This window comes from Cupressus sempervirens, chromosome 8, assembly GCF_028749045.1.
Source record: "Cupressus sempervirens isolate cs-2001-9-10 chromosome 8, ASM2874904v1, whole genome shotgun sequence".
Classification (NCBI taxonomy): domain Eukaryota; kingdom Viridiplantae; phylum Streptophyta; class Pinopsida; order Cupressales; family Cupressaceae; genus Cupressus; species Cupressus sempervirens.
In genome coordinates, this window is record NC_143125.1 from 3,197,474 (window position 1) to 3,219,704 (window position 22,231).

Genomic DNA, 22,231 nt, shown 5'->3' on the forward strand with positions numbered 1-22,231 from the left:
CTACAAAAGAACCATAAAAGAATACCATCTTTAGTAAATCTATAATTTCTTCTAGAAGCTTGACCACATGATCATCAACATATTAAGATTAAGAACTAAAAGAAGACACCAAACTCCTTCAAATGATACTAGATCCTTCAAAATTAATATTATGCAACTAAGTGAACCATGTCTTAAATTCTAAATAAACCAAATAGAGCAGAGTCATACTTTGACAGACAATAAAACCTTTACCACCTCCAGAACAGAGCATCCAAAATATATGAAAGAGATATAAACCCATAGAAAAAAATAAGCCAGCTTGGAATCTAATCTCAAATTGAAGCTCCAAGAAAAAAAAAAACCACCTAAAGCCTGCTATTAAAATCTCCAAAAACACTATTGAAGCGATACCCAAGAAAAACAAAATCTTAATGCAAATTCTTTTGGATTACTATCTTTAGGAGATCTGCATGCACCAAATTTATTAAGGTAACAAATCTCTTCAGAAAATTACCTTTATGAGCAAAATGTCCATTACAGATCTCAAAAACCAAAAGAATCTTTTAACCTCTTAACTGTTCTGTCAATGATAGGTTGAGACCATCCATGCCATAGATAGAGCTCACGGTCCGAATGCCAATACCAGTAAATCCAAGAAACATAGCACTAAAGAGAAGACAATGACTTTATAACAAAACCAAAATATAATAATACTAACCCATATATATTGATCTTTAATAATGTTTTAACAGATATACAAAGTATATAAAATTGCCAGTCTTGAGTTATATCAAAAACCACTGGAGCCGTCTTTATCTGACTAGACCATCAAATGCATAATAGTATAACCGAAATGTGTAGCCTATATAAAAGAGATACCCAACCACTACCTATTTAATAAAACCTAAACCAGTAATACCGAGGCAACATTTGAGATGAAAGATTCAAAATACATCCCACCCCACAATACTATCTAAGATATTGAAAAGACCAAAAAATGAAACAACACACAAAACCAACCTCTCAATCCAACCTTTACTTCTTCCAATAGATAATAATCACTTCAGAAACATCACTCAGATTGTCTACCTTGAAGAAAGGAGGGAATCCAAAAGTGGATTTATCCCTACTTGTCTTCTCAATATTAGGAGTGTAGAAGTCCAAATTGTCAAGATTCTCAAATGTCACTCCAGGGTGAACATATGCCTTATGAATTTTGAGATAGTTAACAAGCCACCCCTACCCTATCACTAAAGCAACCTTCCTCCAGCCCATTAAAAATTGGAAGCAGGGTTCCATTTTGGGCCATGCCATGTTAAATGCATCCCTATCTCTAATGATTAGGGCTAGGCACATAGGAATATTGGCAATGATCAAACTCCCCAGAGGATGCTCCATGTATATCTCTGGGAGTGGTAGGAATAAATCCTCATCAAGGCCCATAATGGCCTCCTCAATTCCTTTACACTAGGTTGATCGGAAGAGATTTAGGCACAAATAGATCATAGCCCACTTTTTGAAACCAATTCTTGCCTTACATCCTATGAAAATTCCAATAACATCACTATTTGTCCTCCAAGAGTGATCATACTTGAACACTTCTTCTCCAATTGCTCGACTAATAGTAATTCTTGTCATACCGTCCACAGCTCTGAGAATGTTGTTCCACCTTTCTAGCTTTACATTCCTAATGAAAGCCATAGTTCACACTTCAGTGGTATGGAATACACAGATGTTTGTATCCATATTACTCTACAACAAATCCTCCCTGAAAGTGATTATGAAAGGAAATTAAAGACAACAAACTAGAAATGAAATAACTCGAATAAACTAGAAGTTGAGATTAGAACAACCCCTTACCACCTCATAATGTGGCAGCAGTTTATCATCTACTCAAGAATTAATGAACACTAATTCTAATGAATGCTTTATCAATAATTTATGGATCCTTATCCACCTTTTGTAATTCATGATGGTGCTCGAGAACCCCTAATGTTAGAAGATTTACTTGCTATATAAGAAATCCTAAGAACCCACCATACCTTCCAATGAATTGTGAAAGGTTTAATAAAGGAGTAGAATACCCATGGGTACATGAAGTTGAGGGATAATCAAAAGGTTAATTAGTACCCTCCTTAACACACTTAATAATATAACAACAAACTAGAAAAATATAGATTAAAAATAGGATCTAGGGTTTAAATTTAGAAAAATTAATACCATCAGCCTTGGCATTAGCTAATGAATCTGCCTTTGAATTACCTTCTCTATAGATATGACAAATCCTTATACCTTCAAATTTCTCAAGCAAAAGGATTACTTCTTGTAATCTAGAATTGAGAATCCAATTAGGTGTTGATTGCTTCCTAACTGCATTTAAAAAAATCTGTGAGTCACCCTCAATAATAAGCTTAGATATACCTAACTGAAGACAAATATTCAAACCTTCTTCCAAGGCTGCAAACTCAGCTAGATTATTCATGGTAGGATTAATGGACTTGGCCCTTTTGGCTAGTCATTTGCCTGAGTCATCATTAATGATACATCCAATACTAGCCACCCTTGGATTGCCTCTCGCAGCTCTGTCGAAGTTAAGCTTTGCCCAACCCTTCGAAGGATGAGACCATTTGCAATTTCTCCTAGCCACCTTATTCTTCTTATGGTAGACAAGCAGATGATTGATCAATTTGGGCTAGAGCTTCTTAATTGAGCCATCCTAAAAGGAAAATGAACCTTCTTCCAACCTAGATTTCCTGAGAAAGGAATTGATGTTTTCCACTAAGCTTAGTTCTATTTTGAGAAACAACTCTTCAGCATTCATCTCTTTATCACAGAAGATCCTCCTATTTCTTTCTTTCCAAATTTCTCACATGATAATAGACGGACTAATATTCCATAGTTTACTATAGACACCCTTGTAGATGTGAGTTGGCCATCCAATCGAAAAGTCCTTGAGATTTCCAGAAAATGGAGTGTACCAACTGAATTTATGAATGAGCCATTCCCAACACTTAGGAGAATAAGAAAAATTGTAAAGGAGGTGGTCTAGATCTTCATCATCATTTTTACATAGAAAACATCTTGACAAGCCTTCCAAACCAATTCTCTTGAGCCTGTCTCCCGTTAGAATCCTATTTTGAAAAGATAACCATAAGAAAAAATGTACTTTGGGTAAGCAAGCCGCATCCCAACATAGATGAATAGAAATCTCCACCTCCTCCAAACTTTTGGAATTAATGAGGGTTTTATATCCATTTTAACACTATATTTTCCATCGTTAGATGCAGCCCAGATCAATTTATCTTTCCTCTTTGATTGTTTGATCATTCTGGTAGAGGTGATCTTATTGTAAGCCATGAACTCTTCAGGATTCAAATCTACACCCTCAAGAGATTTCTAATTCCAAGAAGATTGATTATCTGAATTAGACTTTGTCTTATAATCATTAGCTTTCCTACCCCAACAATTAATAAGTTTTATCTTTGAGGTTGACGGGGGGAGAACTACTATCTATAGGTGGAAGTCCATCCCAAGAGTCTTCCCAAAAAATAGCTTCATCACCTATGCTAACATCCCTAGTTAGATATTTAATAACTAAATTTTGACACTTAACCATGAAATTCCAACATTTAGAGCCCTTCGAGAGAGACTTCATTCTAAATATCGAGCTTGTATCCTCTACACTAAGATACTTATTGAACAAGATTTTAGCCCATTTTTGTTCTCTTTCTAAGTATAGATGCCAAACCAACTTAGCCCCTAATGCCTCATTTTTCCATGAAAGGTTCTTAATACCTAAACCACCAAGCTCCTTTGATTTACAAACATTATCCCATTTAATTAGCACCAATTTTTTGGATTCCGCACAGTCATTCCATAAAAAAGTCTCTAAGTTTGGCTTCAAATTTATGAAAAAGATGTTTAGGAAGGGGAAGACAAGAAAGAGAATAAGTCGGGCTTGTAGATAAGACCGATCTTATCTTAATGCTCTTACCTGCTTTTGTGAGCCATTTGTCTTTCTAGTTACCAATTTTGGCTTCCATTTTTTCTAAAGTGTTATGCCATGCCTTCCCTGATTTCATGCTCGTTTCTAAATCTATACTGAGATACTTACATGGAAAAAAACCTTTTTTATACCCCATAATTTGACAAATTTGGTTTTCCATCTTTGCATCCGTGTTGATAAAAAATATTTCCGATTTAGCTTCATTAACTTTTTTCTCGAATGCTTTCATATATCCATCAATGATTAATTTTAAGTTAGTTGCCTCCTTCTGTGAGCTTTCTCCTGGTAAGATTGTATCATCTGCATATTGTTGATGAGTAATATTAGGAACATTACTAGTAACTATTACCCCTTTAATATCATTATTCACATAAGCTTTTGAAATAACTCTTCCAAATGCTTCAGCCATAATAATGAAAGGAAACGAGGATAACAGATCCCCTTGATATTTTGAAAAAACCTTCAAGTGACCAGTTGATGAGGACAGAGATCTTGGTAGTGGAGATACACTTAAAAATAAGATTGATCCATTGACGAGAAAATCCAAAAGCTTCTAACGTTTTGCAAAGGAAACACCAATCTACCATATCATATGCTTTTTGAATGTCCAGCTTATGAACATACATGCTTCCTTATTCGTAAGAGCTAAATGAATAGCCTCCTGAAGGATAATGATACCATCTAAAATGGATCTACCTGGCACAAAGCTAGTTTTCTCTTTTGAGATAATCTTAGGCAAAATTAATTTCAATCTATTAGCTAGAATTTTAGAATAGATTTTATAAATGGTGTTACATAATGCTAGAGGCCTAAAATCACTTGGACTTTTAGGTTTTGGATTTTTGGGAATTAAGGTGAGGAAAAAATGATTAATTTCTAACAAAAGGTATCCATCCTTCCTCGAGGCTTCTAACGCCTCCCAACGATCTCTACCGAGAATGTCCCAACATTGTTGATTAAAAAAGCCCTGAAATCCATCTGGGTTTGGGGATTTCTCTGGATTCATAATAAATACTACACTTTTTACTTCTTCAAAAGTGATTGGTTGATTTAAAGCTTTTTTATCTTCTAGAGAAACCAATTTGGGAATTACTCCTAGCATATTGTCTTGCTCTACTCTATTTCACCCTTCTTTGTTAAAAGTTGTTGAAAATGATTAACAATTTTTTTTTGCGATTTTTGATGGTTTATCAATTACTATCCCTTCATGATTTTTGATCCTAATAATGGAGCTCTTCGCTCTATTATGGAGAGGTGAGTTATGAAAATATTTTGTATTTCAGTCTCCCTCTTCAAGCCATCTTTCTCTAGACTTTTGTCTCTAGAAAATTTCTTCCTTGGTCTGAATATCTTCTTGTTTAGCCAATAATTCTTTTTCTAACTCATGGTTATCGTTATTCATGCCATGTTTGATGATTTCTAAATTTAATTCTTTTAGTTTGTCTTCAATTTCTAATTTTTCTTTGAAAATATTCTTAAAATGCTCTTTGTTCCATCTAAGGATATTTTCTTTGAGCATCTTCATTTTTGAGATGAAAAGAAACATTTTTGATCCTACAAACTCACCTTGAGACCACCACACTTTAATATTATCTAAGAAACTAGAATCCAAAAACCACATTTTTTCACACTTAAACAAACTTCTAATAGGTTTATGGGGCTCACTAGTTCCAATCTGACAGGGAAATGATCAGAGTCAGCAATTGGTAGGATTGAAGTCTCAATGTTAAGATTATTTCTTTCTAGATCTCCTTTGATAAAAAACCTATCTAGTTTTTTTGCAATATATGCGAAATCCTTTTGCTTATTATTCTAGGTGTATATCCTGTTGCAACAAGGAATATCAATCAAATTATTATTTATGCACCATTCATTAAAATCCCTCATTGATTGGGAGATTCGTGAAACTCCCCCTATTTTTTCATTTATATTTAAAATTGCACGTTAAAATCTCCTAGAATTATTGGGATGTTCTGAAAATTTTCCATATACTGACTAATTTCTTTCCAAACTAATTTTTTGTCTATGTTATTAACTAGTCCATAAGTATTAAAAAGAATAAACTTGATATTTGACTTGATACTATTAACTAAATCGCTAATCCAGTTATTTTTAAATGTTAATAAATCTAAAGAAATTTTCTTATGGTTCCATATAAACCCTAAACCCCCAGATGCACCTACAGATTCATGCAAACTGCAACTCCAGTTGCCTAACTTTTTTCCTAAATTTATTCCTTCTAGTTTATTTAGCTTAGTTTCTTGTAATAATATATTATCTGATTCAAACTTACTTAGGTTTTCCTTTAATATTCTTTTCTTGTTAGGGGCATTTAAGCCTCTAACATTCCATGTAGTGATCTTCATGGCTCCATGGGAAGGCTCTTCCCCTTCCCTTTATTGAAAATATGACTGATTTTTTGCTGTTCCCAAGCTTTACCATCTGCTTCTTTGAGCTCCTTGAGCGATTTTCTGCCTCTTTTTGATGATGTCTTTCTGTAATTTGGAAATCTATTTCCTTCCATGTTCTTTGCAATGCCCAATTGTTCCAAATTTTCTTGAGCACACTTAACAAATACATTCTTGGAGATTTCTTCATGTTCTTTAACAATTTCCTTATCCTCAGAATCAAGGTCCTATAGCAATTGCCCTATTAAATCCATTTGTGTTTCAGTAGCTATGTCTTCATCTTCTTCAAATGTGTTTTCAATCTTTGACTATTTGAAGTTTTTATCCTCCTATTCAAATGATATTAAGTCCCTTTTAAGATTTGTAAATATATAATTATCTCCACCCAACTGTAGAACTTTTTTCAAGAGCTCTTCTTTTTGTGCCATATTATCCATATCTTCATTATCAAGACCAAAAACCCTACTTAGTTCTTCTAAATTTTTTTCTATATAATCAATTTTCTCCTTTTTTAGCCACTCTGTTTCTATTTCTTCTTTCCTATTGACTCTCTGATTCAAAAAATTATGTTACTACATCTAAATTTATTTATATTTCCTTTATTTTTATTTATTTAGTTTTTTACTAACTTAGCTTTTATTTTAATTTTGAAAAAAATGGATGATTTATATCTCTAAATATTATAATTTAAACAAATATTTTATGTGATATTTATTAAATTTTTATTAAAAGTATTTTCTATTTATAATAAGATTTAAACTTTTAACATGCAGATGGTTGTCAAATTTAACCTAGAAGAATAAAAGTTAACCATCCACTCCATCCATTTGCCATTGTAGAATGCATTAATAATTTTAAAAATTAAAAGTTTAAATAAACAAGAAAAACATAAGTAAGAAATATAGAAAAATAACATATTTTTTAATAAGTTAAAAAAATATTAGAAAATAGTTATAATATATGTAGTAAATTTTATAAAAATATTTATTGTCAGATTTATTTAAGATATCTTACAAGTTAGAAGAATTAAAATATAAATTGATTTCAAAAATTAAACAGTTAAAGAAATGAAAAAGATATAAGTTAAAAATAGAAAAATAAAATAAGAAAACACCTAAATAAATAGAAAAAAATTGAAGATTTTGAAAATAGAAATTGAATTGAAGCAGCAGCGGAGAATGGTTAGACTGGAGATGGGTATTGGGGGCATGCATGCTCTCGACTATTTTAGGGGCTGCATAGCCATTGCTGAATATAAATGTGGATGCATAATTTCAGATAACAATTTCGGCTAGTGTTTTGAAACGCGGTGCACAACTTCATGGAGTTTGTCAGGTGTTCTTGTGAAAAGTGTTTTGGTGACACATGGAAGCAACTGCATCAAGATCACATTTTTTTGAATCTGAATGTTCCGGTGAATATGAATGTGAATGTGGCACCTGTTCCTCCTCCATTAGGGAGGACTGCCTCGTCTTGGTCGCTGTCTTCAATACCGAGGGTTGCTGATTGCAGCCGATTTTGTATGCGTCCAGGCCCATTCGATTCACAACCTTGTATTCTAATGGAGATTGCCGTGTCAGTTATTCTGATTGTGGCTTCTATTATGGTTTTGGCGCTCTCAAGGAATGAGAAACCCCATTCCTTAATAACACTTTGGATTGTAGGGTATGCTTCAAGATGTCTCGCCACATTCCCCAATTTGCGTTTGCGCTACAGGCGTCGGTAAGCATTTCTTCGTATTTCATTGTTATAATAATCTTGAGCTTGTACCCACAATTGCTATAATTTGTACATGATTTCAATCGGATTTTGTATTACAAGGTTGTTTTTGTTAGTTTTGATTTGGGAATGCTCCGAAATTTACCATGGATATTTGAAAGTTTTGAAATGGTTTTGAATTGGGTATGTTACTGGCTTTGAGGGTTTGATGGGGTTTGATTTGGGAATGCTTTGGAATTTACCGTGGATATTGGAAAGTTTTGAAATTGTTTTGAATTGACTCAATATGTTGGTGGCTTTGACGGTTTGATGGGGTTTGATGGTTGCTGTGTTTACAAACTTTAGCCTCTCTTCTGATAATTTAGATTTGTCAAATGGCTGAATGAATGATGTTATTTATGGGTTAAATTTTGTCCAAAATTCTCACACTTTGTTTGAGGTGATCAAAGAAATATGGTTTTGAGGGTTTGATGGGGTTTGATGGCTGCTGTGTTTACAAACTTTAGCCTCTCCTCTGATATATAGATTTGTCAAATGTCTGAATGAATAATGTTATTTATGGGTTGAATTTTGTCCGAGATTCTCACACTTTGTTTGAGCTGATCAAAGAAATATGGCTTTGAGGGTTTGATGGCTGTTGTGTTTACAAACTTCAGCCTTTCCTTTGATAATTTACATTTGTCAAATGTCTGAATGAATGATATAATTTATGGGTTGAATTTTCTCCTAGATTCTCACACTTTGTTTGAGCTGATCAAAGGAGTATGGCTTTGAGGGTTTGGTGGGGTTTGATGGCTGCTGTGTTTACAAACTTCAGCCTCTCCTCTGATAATTTAGAATTGTCAAATGTCTGAATGAATAATGTTATTTATGGGTTGAATTTTGTCCAAAATTCTCAGACTTTGTCTGAGCTGATCAAAGAAATATGGTTTTGGGTGCTTCTTTGTTCTTGCACCCTACCATGTAAAACTAAATTTTCTTAAAGAAGAAGAATCAAAAGGAGCATAGTTTTTCAAATTCCTTGCTAAATTTTCACATGAGAAAAGCTTGTTAACCTTGTCCTCATACCGAGTTTCATCAGAAACCATGTTTGGCTTCTTCTGCATGGTTGGCTAAGTCATCATATATCTTTAATGTTCCTTGTGATGCTGCAAGCTTTGTTTATTTGTAGAATTTTTTGAATTGGCATCGCGTGGCTTCTTTGTTTGTTGGATTGATTTTGGTTTGAAGTTGATACGTGATCATCAGTCCTCAAGTGATGCTCCAAATCAGTACAGGCAAGTATACTTCAAAATTCTGCTTATGTGGTATGAGTTTTCTTTACAAATCTTTACCTCTCTTGACAACAACCAAGTCTATTTTAGTTTTAACTGCTCATGGAGTGTATTTCCAAAACTGTTGAAGCTTCTTACCTCCTAAATTTTGTGGATTCTATGCAGGCTGTGCTTTGCAATTGTTGCAACAACCCTTATTAGCTATGCTACTCTTATCATTGCATTTCTGTGCCTCTTATTCTGCATGGCATGTTTCCCGTCTCTATTTGGATATCAGACCGAAACAAAAGGAGCTTCATTTGAGAACACTTAGTGCTTTGCCAATGTACAAGTTCAAAGCAACAAAGCCTACTGAAGGAAATGAAAGCAAATATGACTGCGAAAATCCCTCAAAGAGTTTGATTGAGGATGGCATTGTAGCAGTTGATACTGTGCAAGAAAGGTCCATTTCATCCAAAGATGCGGTATGTTCTATTTTGGCTAATTGGAAACGTATTTTCAGTTTTTTGTAGTAATTAATTGTAGACCTAACTGCTCATGTGTTCTTATCGTCAAAATGCAGATGTGTTGTATTTGCTTGAGGAATTATGAGGATGATGAGCAGCTGAGAGAGTTGCCCTGCACACACTACTTTCATGTTCAATGTGTTGATAAGTGGTTGTTAATAAAGGCATCTTGTCCTCTTTGCAAACATGAATTTGGACAATAAAGTGAAGCAGAATCAGAGTCTGTTGGAGATATATGACAATAGTGGAAACAGATAAATCTTAGATTGTGGTGGAATGAATAATGGAGAATTAGTTATGTAGCATTATATGGCAATGTTGTAATCAGATGATCTACGACCAGAATATGTTTTGTACGATTGCTAAAATCTCTTCTTGTAGATGAATAACGTTAACATCTACATGCTTTATGGCTGGTGAATACATGGGTCATGCATAAGAAAATCATATGTTTTCTTATCAATAGTTGCTAGACCCCATTCCTAAACAATGAAATCTCTGTAATTTGACTCATGGGAAACATGGAAAAAGTTTTGAGGGGACTATTTTTAAGATATGCTAGAAGGGTGGTATCTCTTTCAATCCATCATTTAATAGTACATTACTTTCTCAATATTATATTATGAATATACCAGATTACTTTCTCAATATTATGAATATAGCAAAAAGATTTGACTATCTTTATTACGTTTAAAATCATGATTTTTTAACTTATGCTACTTTTGGTCTACGTATATTGAAAACAAAAATGCAAAAGCCTAATTGTGAAAAAGTCTGATTGTGATATGGCATAGAGATAACTAAGGATTTTATTACTTACTGGTCATGGCTACAGGTAATCTTTCTTTTTCAGAATCTGACAAGTTTGCTCTTTTTTTTTTAATGAATAGATCTTTTCTATTAATTAAATATCAAAGTCAATTTATATTTTGTCCATTTCTTGTTCTCCTAAGAGGAGTGACAATGCATTCTCGAATCCATTAGAATCTTTTTTAACTATCTTAATATTATAATACATTTTATAGTGTTTTATTAAATTATAATTGTCGTTTTTGCATGGCACCAATATTTACAGTGTTCTATTTCTTTTTCTTGAGTTTCCTTTTAGAAGCCTATTTATAGTGTTCTATTTTTTAATCTTTGAGTTTCCTTAGGTCATAAGGTTTGTATGATTAAATTGGGTAGAAATAAAAATTAGGAGAGAAAATTGGTAGTAAATTGAATGTATATATAATTGTCTATTTTTAAATATAAGTAATATATCAAGAAAAGTCTTAAAATAGTTTGACATTGCTAAATAATTAAACTAAATAAAATAATTTTATTATAAAGTCATATAGAGTAAAAATTCTAATTGTAGAAATTAGCAATTCGAAGTTAGCATGAACCGCTCTGAATTGTTCCCTCCAATGCATTTGCTTGATGACAATTTCTAATGTTTTGATATAAGTAATAACTACTTATAATATATATTTTAAATTATTTATGTATTAAAATATTAAAATTAGATGTATAATATTAAAAAGAATAGATGTTACATAATATTGACTAATAAATAAGTATTATTTCATAGAATATTAATTTATTCTATCTATAAAAAAATTAATGAAATATAAGCTTTTGTATTTAAATTTTTTTTTTAAAAGTACTTTCATTTTATTTATTTATTTTTTGTACCATTATTTTTAAGTAAATAAAACTAATTCTTAACTAAATATAACACCACATCAAAATAATCTATCATTAAATATTTTGTTTCTATCTTTACATAATAAATAAATCTATTAAAAAATTAGTTTATTTTTACTATTAAATTATTATATAAAATAATTATAATTTTAAAAATACTATTTTAATTTATTACTAAAAAGAAATTATAATTAAATACTTTATTTTCAATAAATAAATCACATTATTCAAAGTAAATCTTCGATCTCTTCATGTAGATTGAGATTTTTTAAAAATCAAAATAATATGAAATATTATTTATTATTATTCTATAAGTAAATATATAGGCAGACAAATAAAATATTCCCCTTTTCAGCTACATCTTCCCGAGAGGACGGGACGGAAAAGATACAGAAAGTAACGGTTAAATAAACCAGACGTAAATGAAGGGCATGTGAGAGTCAAAAGAAGGATCTCGCACTAGTTTATAAATTGTAGTAGGAACATAAATATTAGTTTAAAAATAATAGAATTTAATAAAAATAATATATTATATAAGATTAAAGTTATCAAAATTTCTATGAATTGTTTAACGTAATTTAATTATTATTTAAAACTTACATAAAATGCATTCTTAAAAATAGTTATAGCATATATGTTTAATAAAAGTCAGTCAACTTAATAAAAAAATTATTAATTTCAAAACAATAAAATTTAATAAAAATAATATATTGTGAGGCTTGGCCTCTTTGTGTATATTCGTATTGATACTCTGGTGTTTTTTTTGGGCTCTGAAACTCTTATTTCTAATATAAAAAACAAATATTGTGAAGAGTAAAGTTATCAAAATATTTAAAAAGTTAAAAATTGACAAGTTATATAAATTGTTTAACATAATTTAATTATTATTTAAAATTTACATAAAATGCATTCTAAAAAAGTTAAATATGTTCATGTGTTCATGTGTGTTTGAATAAAAGTTAATCAACCTATAAAAAAAGCATTATTTAAAAAAAATATTAAGTTACAAAAATTACTATTGTTCATGTGTGTAATTGAAATATAGAATAGGAATACCTATTCTCATTTTGCTTCTAAAATGAGCTATTACAAAAAATATTTGTTATTAAAATAGTCATTCCTATTCTCCATTCCTATGCCTGCAACATTCCTACTCTCCATTCCTATGCCTTGGTTCATACACAATTTCACTTGTAAAAAATATAACTTGCTAAAAGTTTTGCAAACATTGCTCCAAATTTCACCCAGGTTGTATGGAACATGTGAACACTCATTGCATCTAAGTGATGCATTGGAACTTCCCAAGAAGTCATCCATCCAATACTACTGTAACGATTTTTTAAAATCACACACTAAGACTTAAACTTCCAATATAACTAATTATAAAATGAATTAAACAAACGCTAAGCAACTAGAAAACAAATCCAGTCCCATACAAAACTGAAAACTCAAGTATTCATATTGAAATCTTCAGTTTTCAAACCTACATTTCAGAAAAACCATTCATACACATCAACCACCTTAGGAAGTGATCACGACTCATTCATGTAAATAAAGACAAGATATCTAATAGAAGTATCACCAATGTGTGTTTCTTTGATAAAGACAAGATATTCATTAAAACAGGAAGTATCCTGATGTCGTCCAATTTCTATACCAGATGTCCATGTGGTTGAAGATTCAATTTCTTTACTAGATCTCATATATATATATATATATATATATATATAAATAAACATCCAAAATACGACATCTGATTTTTCAACCTTTACACTCGAAATCATACATGACCTTTTCTAACAGCCAAAGTCCACTCAAAATTGAAGGAAAAAGCATCTAATTTTGATTCAGCTCACCAATTTCACCCCCAACACTGTTGCTCAATTCAATTACATCCAGGACTTCATCTTCGTAGTACTGCTGACTCAGATTTGACTGTCCCCGGCTTGACCATCTCTGGATTTAGAATTGGAAGCCTCTCGAACCTGATACAACGTATTATAAACTGGCTTAATTCTGTAGCTTAATATGATGCTGCTAATGACGCCCACAATACATACACCTGCCATTATGAGAAACGTTAACCTGAAGCAATGTGCTCCTTTACACTGAGCACCATGTCCTTGTGAAATCAGTATGTCCCATATCCTTCTCAGGGGTAAATTAACAGAAGTAGTCCATTGCCGTTGTCTCTCCGCTTCCCTATCATAAAGAGATCCAGCAAGCCACCCCGAAAATAAACAAGAACCAAGAGGGTCTCCCAATGTTATGAAATTGTAAATTGTGCCAAAATGCTTCAGCCCAAATAGTTCTGATGCTGTGGGTACCATCACAGTGAATTGTACTCCATAGCAAATGCCTAGGATTGCAGAACCCACAAACAATGATCCTGGAACTGCAGATGCAAACAATAGGTGGGCTATTATCATTAGTCCTTGCGCAATGGCCATCCATATGGGCCTTGGAATTGCCTTTGCCCTGTAATGTTGATTCATGACAGTTTAGCAAGTATTCTAAATAGGCTAAAAAGCTAAATATTTGAGACGAAATGATGCAAGTGGAAAATTGAGAAGCCACACATCGAGCTTGAGTAAAGAAAGAAACAAATAAAGAAACATCCTGGTGATGGACCACAGAGCGTGATCCAAAATGTTGATATAATTCTATCTCATCCTGGTGACGGATCACAGAGTGTGATCTGAAACGAAATCTGATATTGTTAATAAAGAAATGACGAAATGCATGTTGACAGTGCATTACTTTGCAGTTTCCTTCCAGGTTGTTCAGGTTCTGATATCAACCCATAATCAAGGTTTGAAGGTGGGCATTTTCTTGATGATGGGTCCACTAGTGACATCTGAAATGTAGGAGCCTTTAAACATCCTATACAGTCTGAGCCCATTATAAAGAAAAACTATGAAGGTTGAACATAAAGGACTATATCAAAAAGAAATGCGTTAAATGCAAAAATGACCAGACTTTGCCAATGGAACTCAAAAAGTACAAATAGTTGGAGTAGATAAGGGCAATCTAATTGATCCAATGATCCATATTATTAGAAATGAAAAAGACTAGGTAAAATTACAATACAAATTTGACCGTCTTGTTACGAGAGTGCATATTGGGTTGACAATTTGAAGATATCTAAGACATTCTAAGAATTGTTGGGCATTGATAGTGATACCTATAGGCATTGAACTACTTTTACAGAATGCATATTATATTATATCAAGGAACAGGAACATGAATCAATTTCAAAAGAAAGATATATAGGAGAGTTTTTCCTGGAAAGTTCCTGGAACAGTTAATTTTGTGTTACGTTATTGCTGTCATTTTGTGTATAATGTCTAATTTTAGTTCAGCATTCTGTGCTAGGGAATATGAATAATAATAGTCAGTGATGAACTCTTGCACTATGTCTGAATTTTAGTTTAGGGAATGAAATTTTAATGGAGGGAAATGCAAAGCTGATTCGGAATTGTATATTGTATCCTTGACAGAAAATTATATCTAATGCAATGTAGCTTTAGGAAAGATCACTGTTAAGAATTAGACATTAAATTGTGTAGCTATTCCTTTATGACAATTCTTTAAGTGATTTATGATAATGTGTCTTTTAAAATCTTGAATCAAAGAATCAGAGTATGCTTATGGGGGCAAAGAAATTGTGCTAACATGCGAGATTAGGTGGGATTGAAACCAGCAATATATGTTATTGCAAAAGATCAATCACTAAGGTTCAATCCCTATTTTCGATCCCTTAATCTTCATATGGTATCAATGACTAGTTGCAATCCCACCATTTGACACTGTCCAATTAAATTAGCAATCACTATTTTCAATCCATTTCTTCACTCAAGTGGTCATCAAGTGTTTGTATAATGCTATGTAAGGTATGTAGCCATTCATATATAGTTTCCTATGAATTGGATTCTGTGAAGCAAAGCTCATGAGTGGACCATTTATTACCATGAGAGATTCATGTCTCTGGATCATAATAGTAATCACTGCTTGTTGATGGGACCCCAGTATTAAATTTTCTAGTCAAATGAACCCCTTATGATAGCTAGCAAAGTTCAACTGCAGAAATCGTGCATGTATAAAGTGTAAGAAATCGTGCATGTATAAAGTGTAAGAATTTTTTACACAGTGACAATATTTGTCGTGCTTTACGAACCTATATTCTTAGTATAAATTCACAATTGGTTTCTGGATTCGACTGTGTATATTTTTTTATCATCAGCGTTTCGGATCACACTCTGTGATCCATCATCATATATTTCTTTCTTTTCATATCCTTTTCTCTCTCATCATGATGATGGATCAGGAGTGTGATCCGAAATGTTGATGATAAAAAAATATACACAATTGAATCCAGAAACCAATTGCGCATGGATTTCTGATAATGGTAATTAGTATAAATTACCTGACAAAAAATTCAGACAGAGCTCCACCACCTAGGCGGCCAAGGAAGTTCCAGACTCCAATAAGGGAAATGAAGATTGAAACATCTGAGTAGCCCTGGGCCTCACCAAGTTGGCCCATATTATTAATAGCTGTCACCCCAGACCCAACCCCGCAAAAGAAGGAGAAGAACAACAACCAGAAATCGGCTTTAACCAGAGCTTGTTTTAGGTTAAAGTCTTGGCCTCTTCTTGGACCCCTTTTCAGTTTCCCGACAGCTCCATGTGCCACTGTGAAAAAGCTTTCCTCGGAATCTCGTCCTCCAGATTGAGAAGCCACATCTTCAAGGCTTCATGAGATAGAACAAAAGAAAGAGATAAACAATCAATGACATTGTAGAAATATAAACTTACGACAAACAAAAGCAAGGCTTAGCATGTATTTAATGAGCTCTAAGAGAAAAAGTAGAAAAAAAAATCCTAAACCTGTTGCTTTCAACATCTCCTCTTAGTCCCTCCACCTTCAAAAGTGGCTCATTTGCAGGAACTTCCATATTGGTTGACATTGTCCTCATGTTCCATTTCATTAGACTATCCACATATATTTTGAAAGGTATTAGAAGAGGTACTGCCAAGAACATCAACATTACCCCTGCAATGACCTTAGGGGTGAAATGTCCCCTCAGGGATACAAAATTATCCGGAATTGTGACTCCAAGAATGTAAATTGCAAGGCCAATGCAAGTAAATATGATGAATACAAAATGTTCGTGCTCATTTGGATCATCCCTGCAACCAACCGTGGGTTTAACAGGTACAATACAATGCATAGCAACTATAGAGACAAGGGCTGGTGCCATTGCCAGCAGAAAAAGAACCATTATTGGATTGTCTGGAAATATGGCCATTGAGAGCTGAGCAAAAATAGCCCCGCTTAGACCCACAAAGCCCTTGAGGATCCCCACAACGGTGCCCCTGCTGTGGGGGAAATTTCTCATGGATGTCAATAGCATTGCAGTGTTAAACCATGTTGAGCTGTTTGATCCTATGCCCAATGCCACACACATCTGTAAACAGTGATCATACCAAGTATATCAGGTTTCCACAAGCCATATTAGATGCTTAATTTCTCTTCTGGGATCAATTGTTGTATGATAGTTTTTAACATCAACTTTTCGGATCATACTGCATTATGCAGGATCATGTAGTATGTTCCAAAACATTGATGCTAAAAACTATAATCAATCCCAGAACAGAAATTAAGTGATCGAACTTCCAATGTGCCTTAAAATTCAAGTGAAAGGCTTATGAAATTAGTATCTAGAACCAAATTTATCACAATCTAGTATTGTGCTTATACGTAAAAACAAAAATAGACAATTATACTTCAGCTTAAAAGTGTTAGCACAAAAGCAATTCAGAGAAGCTAGTGTAGCATTACATCTTTATCTCCTGTAGCTCCTTGAGCGCAAAACAAAAATAACAAAAATAAAGCTACAGATTACAGTTGTTTTTATGACAGATTTGACCTTCCTTCTGGCTGAGCTCGATTCATATATTGAATTCCAAGATGTGGGCTGGATTAACTAATTGCCTATGTGTCTGTTAACACCTAATGCAGGTGTTGCCTAGGGTTTATAAAAACGCGGAAGACATAATTTATTTTTCAACTTAGAAAATGCAATTTATATTTTGTCTTGATTGAAATAAATGTTTTGGTCTCGACTTCAAAATCAAAATAAAATAATCATTCAAAGTGAAGAACTCTAAATATGTTTTACATATGAATGAGAAAAATGGGGATCATAAATATGTTTTACTATGTGTAGAATGGAGAGGCTTTCAAGGGCAGATCATAAAAGAGCATAAATTTTAATGTTTGTCTCTGGAACAAGCAGACAACACAGAACAAAAACAAAAGACTGACATTAAAGAGCTTAGGCTGTCACATTGATCGCGATAGAAAAGAGCCTTGTGGTAAAAGCTTTCAAGCCCTGATGAAAGAACAGTCTGCTGGCATTGCTCTTGAGAAGAAAGGAATATCTGCTTTGGCTGAAAATTCCAGTTAATCTATGTATGGTCATCTGTATAAAGAATGGGGGAGTTCATCTCAATGGATAACTATCATTGCAGGGCAGAATAAGACAGGCAATGGAGGTGAGAAATTCGAAAAGCAAGCAAAACAAACTAAGTTATCCACAAATTGATGAGGAGACTTGCTTCCGAAGGGTCGGCATTCAACTTTGAAAATTGCAGAATACTAAACTGAATCATTTCACTTGAAAATCTTGTAAACTAGAGGGTTGCAAAATAAAATTTACTTTGTATTTAAAACTTATATTTAGGGGGGAAAGCCATTGATACCTACTTGCCAATAGGGCAGAGGAGGAATTCTTCCAGAAGCAGCCAGCCAGAGCACTCCATAACCAACCAAACCACTGAAAGCTCCAATGGAAAGCAAAACCCATGGCGGCAATTTATCGCAAACAAGCCCTGCAATCAGCCCCACATTTTCTCCGAGATCTTTGGCCACCCCCAGATTATTCAACTGCAATTGATTATACTGCATAATTTTCTTTAATGTGGGTGAATAGTTAGGAAAAGCATATGTGTTCCCTGCAAATGCCTGAACCCAGATGCTAGCACCAAATCCCAACCATTTTCTCGCCAACACAGCGGGCACCACCTCAGCCATTATAGACTATAAGGAAGCCAGACAAAAGGAAGAATAAAAGCCAGTCAAGAAATGAAAATATGTGAAGTAGTTCATGTACAAAAGTATTAAAAAAATTATGAATGTTCTGCCACAATGGTAACCGACATGTTCCAGCAGGAATGGAGCTAAAGCACGAAAGCAATTGAGTAGCAGAGAAACAGAAACATTCTCACTTCAGAGTCCACCGTGCTGCAAGGTGTGATCCTAATGATAACAAGAAGCTTCTGCAGAGAGTAATGCACGAACCACCAACATTTAACAGAGAAGACAAGAAGGAGGTGGACGGACACACGTTATCATTCAAAGCTGGCACCTCGAAGAGTTAATTGTTGGGGGGTGTTATGATGAATATCCTCCATTTTCATTCACTTTGCCACATAAAGAAATGATTCTTTCATTTCTCCTTTCTCTAGACTAATTAGCCACTTTCTGTCACCTCTAGTCTTGCTCATCTTCTTTCCACTTTAGAATTGAATAAAGAGGAAGCAACTTCGGAGACACCTAAGGAAATTTAGATATTTTAACATGGAGGATATTTTATTTCTCTTAAGATTCCTAAGAGGGTGCACTTGAGTTTATTCGATAAAGGGTAATTAAATTATAACAAAATCAAAATATCTTATCAATTAAAGAATGAAGCAATTCAGCTTAATGTGTTTGGTAGGACAAGAAATGAAAAGTTTTATTATATTTGGTTACAGATTTATGTATTAAGGAACTTTTAAGTATGTATAACTTTTTAAGGATATAAATAAACTAAATTTTATCAATTTAAGTGTGTTAGGTAGATACGAGTGATTGATTTGATATAAATTCTTTTTTTGGTTGATGGTTTAGAAAGGTTGGTCTTTTTTTAAATCTAATAGATGGATTTGCATGATACATTTTGAAGGTGGGATTGGTCAAAGTAAACTTTTATGGGTTTCTATTGGTAATTCGGGACTAGGTGGTATTGGATGTATAATTTGACATTATAGTAGGAAGATTTTAGTAGAGAAATTAGAATTTATATGAGAGACACCAAATAATATTGCATAATTTAGTATAGGGTTGAATTGTGGAATAGAAGTCAAACCTGGACACATCTTGAAGGGGAGTCATAATAATGATTAATGTTATTTGTCAAAACTCATCTCCTACTTGTGGTTGAAGTTGATTCAAGGATTGATAGGAAGGTTCAATGAGCTAAAGTCTTGCGCATTTATAGAGAAGGCAATTCAATTGCAAACTAGGTAGCCAAAAGAGCATCTCAAATGACAAGGTTGCTGTAGACGCTAAAAAATGGTTCGCATCTACGACTTCATCACTTCTTCATACTAATTTGTCCCATTTTCTCATTCTACTAACTTTGATCTTTTGGCTAGATTGACCATATTTTGTCATTTGTATCCGCTTTCACATCAATTTCATATCAACTTGAAATCATATGAAATCAACTCGGAATCACCCCAAATCAACTTGAAATCACCCCAAATCAACCCAAAATCACTCGAAATCAGTCCTAATCAACCCGAAACGTATCAAACATCCCAAATCAATCATCATTTGTCTGACTCCTAGGTATTGTTGTGGCTTTCAGTGCCTTGGAAATCTATCAACCTATCAATCTTATCAATCTGACCTTAGTACTGTCATGGCTCTCAGTGCTAGGTCAAACTATCATTCATGTCATTCAACCTTTGACGTTGTTGAGGCTTTCAATGTCAGATCATGACATCATCAACCATTTTAATAATATTGACAATGTCCGTCGGTGTTATTATGATTGAACCTTATCAATCAATTTCAATCCTGTAGCATTTACAATGTTGGATAAATGTTACATATCAATTAATTCATGTCATGTGTCCTTGGCATGTTATCAATTTCGATCTATCAATTAATTTGACCATGTCTTTGGTCTACCTTTTCATCATCTTATTCGATATCCATCATCATCACATTTTCATCAAAAGATACAGTCGCATTCATTTAATCAATTTGGCCAATCATCTACTAATTTTCTCTATATGATTAAATAACCCATAATTTAATTCTATTATTCTCACTAATTATTCTTCCTGATTATCATCCTCAATTAATTAATTTTATTAATTAATTGATTCATTATCTGCAAACCATGGAAATTTACAATTTCCTAAGTTCTATTTTCCATCATTAATTCCATTTTCTACTAATTCTTATTTTGTGGAATAAAAAGATTTTTAATTCAAATATTTCATCATCATGACACTTGGATGTGACACCTCATGGATTCTCTTTTAACACTTGGCTGAGATTTGTCATAATCAAATATTCTTATCTCTTATGCATGTCCCTATTTGGCTTATTCATCATAGATTCTTGGCTTTAAGTGGGTTGAGGAATCTTATGATGCGTCATAGATTCTCTTCCAAATTTGACTCTCGTGTGTCATAGAATCTTACTTTTGGCATATTCTGTCATATACGTCATAGGAATTATTATTACCTCTTTTGCATGTCCCTATTTGGCTTATTCATCATAGATTCTTGGCTTTAAGTGGGTTGAGGAATCTTATGACGCGTCATAGATTCTCTTCCAAATTTGACTCTCGTGTGTCATAGAATCTCAAAATTGGCATATTCTGTCATATGCATCATAGGAATCTCTTGCCACATCGCACATCTATGGGTGACAAATCCAATGCCCTCACTTTGAGTGTTGATTATAAAATGAACACTCTTCTCTCATTTTGGGGTCTCTTGGAGGAGAATGCTTAAGTCTTGAGTCCTTGAATCTTTGAGTTTTTTAGTCTCTACTAATTTGCATTTTACATTCTCTCTCTCACATAAAATCACACTTCAGGTATTCTCATGGCATTATCACTATCATAGGCTTTTGCTTCAATTTTGTGTGCACTATAGGCAACTTTGGAGCTACAATCATTTGGAGAAGAAAGAAGGACATGGGAGCTACAAACGAAAAAGGGAGTTTTTGATTATGCTTGCTTTCTTTTGTTTAGTTTGGCTTTCATGGTAGACTAGTGGGTACTAATACATGTTGATTGGGTTTGTGATTTGCTTATAGTGTGTTATGCTTTTAACCCATTTTTTTGGTCCTACATTTGGTGAACCCGACGTGAATCATGTATATCTAACTTGGGTTTTCTTGTTTTGTGCTTGTAGGTGGAAGGAAGGAGCTCACTTGGAAGGGTATAATGACTATTTGCTCTTCCTTTTCACACCTAGATTTTCACTGTCGGAGCACACCTAGGTTCACAGTAAGCACATGCACCAATCAAAATCTGCATTTCAAGCTCCTATCATTCTCTAGGACATAGATTAGGTGATTTTGTGTTACTAATGGTCTATTTGTAGCGTGTGGCGATCATTGGATGAAGATATGATCATAACAAACTACTGATCTGTGCTTTGTAGGACGTTGTCAAAGACTTTGTGTGTCTTTCAAAACTATGTGTGTGGATTTCCTAGATTAGATAACATTTCGTTTGGTGCTTAAAAATAACCTTTTTCTTTTCTGCCTGGCTTGTCTACAGTGTTAGATCCC

At 33.4% G+C, this 22,231-nt stretch overlaps 2 protein-coding genes across 3 annotated transcripts; one reads left to right on the plus strand and one right to left on the minus strand.

Moving 5' to 3' along the window:
- Positions 1 to 7,816: 7,816 nt before the first annotated feature.
- LOC149541277 (uncharacterized) lies at positions 7,817 to 10,098 on the plus strand. The gene is made up of 4 exons (XM_089796560.1): positions 7,817 to 8,118; positions 9,364 to 9,422; positions 9,555 to 9,853; positions 9,952 to 10,098. Exons 1-4 carry the CDS (start codon positions 7,817 to 7,819, stop codon positions 10,096 to 10,098), a joined length of 807 nt encoding a protein of 268 aa, XP_089652686.1.
- Positions 10,099 to 13,197: 3,099 nt separating this feature from the next.
- LOC149541278 (protein NUCLEAR FUSION DEFECTIVE 4-like) lies at positions 13,198 to 18,931 on the minus strand. Of its 2 annotated transcripts, none has more exons than XM_089796575.1 (5): positions 18,877 to 18,931; positions 18,356 to 18,688; positions 16,474 to 17,054; positions 16,011 to 16,337; positions 13,198 to 14,062 (listed from the first exon to the last, which is right to left on the minus strand). In XM_089796575.1, exons 2-5 carry the CDS (start codon positions 18,680 to 18,682, stop codon positions 13,510 to 13,512), a joined length of 1,788 nt encoding a protein of 595 aa, XP_089652701.1. In that variant the 5' UTR covers positions 18,683 to 18,688; positions 18,877 to 18,931; the 3' UTR covers positions 13,198 to 13,509. The 2 variants fall into 2 exon arrangements, with proteins under 2 accessions (XP_089652701.1, XP_089652702.1); XM_089796576.1 differs by having other exon boundaries at positions 18,809 to 18,931.
- Between the last annotated feature and the right edge of the window lie 3,300 nt (positions 18,932 to 22,231).

What these genes read in the sequence shown, in the direction of transcription:
- LOC149541277 (XM_089796560.1), top strand. Translation starts at nt 7,817, where the DNA reads ATGAATGTGAATGTGGCACCTGTTCCTCCTCCATTAGGGAGGACTGCC. An exon ending in CGTTTGCGCTACAGGCGTCG is followed by an intron (nt 8,119 to 9,363) that starts GTAAGCATTTCT and finishes CGTGATCATCAG; the next exon opens with TCCTCAAGTGATGCTCCAAA. An exon ending in TTCAAAATTCTGCTTATGTG is followed by an intron (nt 9,423 to 9,554) that starts GTATGAGTTTTC and finishes GATTCTATGCAG; the next exon opens with GCTGTGCTTTGCAATTGTTG.
- LOC149541278 (XM_089796575.1), bottom strand. Translation starts at nt 18,682, where the DNA reads ATGGCTGAGGTGGTGCCCGCTGTGTTGGCGAGAAAATGGTTGGGATTT. An exon ending in CTCCTCTGCCCTATTGGCAA is followed by an intron (nt 17,055 to 18,355) that starts GTAGGTATCAAT and finishes CACTGTTTACAG; the next exon opens with ATGTGTGTGGCATTGGGCAT. An exon ending in CTGTCTGAATTTTTTGTCAG is followed by an intron (nt 14,063 to 16,010) that starts GTAATTTATACT and finishes TCAACATTACAG; the next exon opens with GGCAAAGGCAATTCCAAGGC.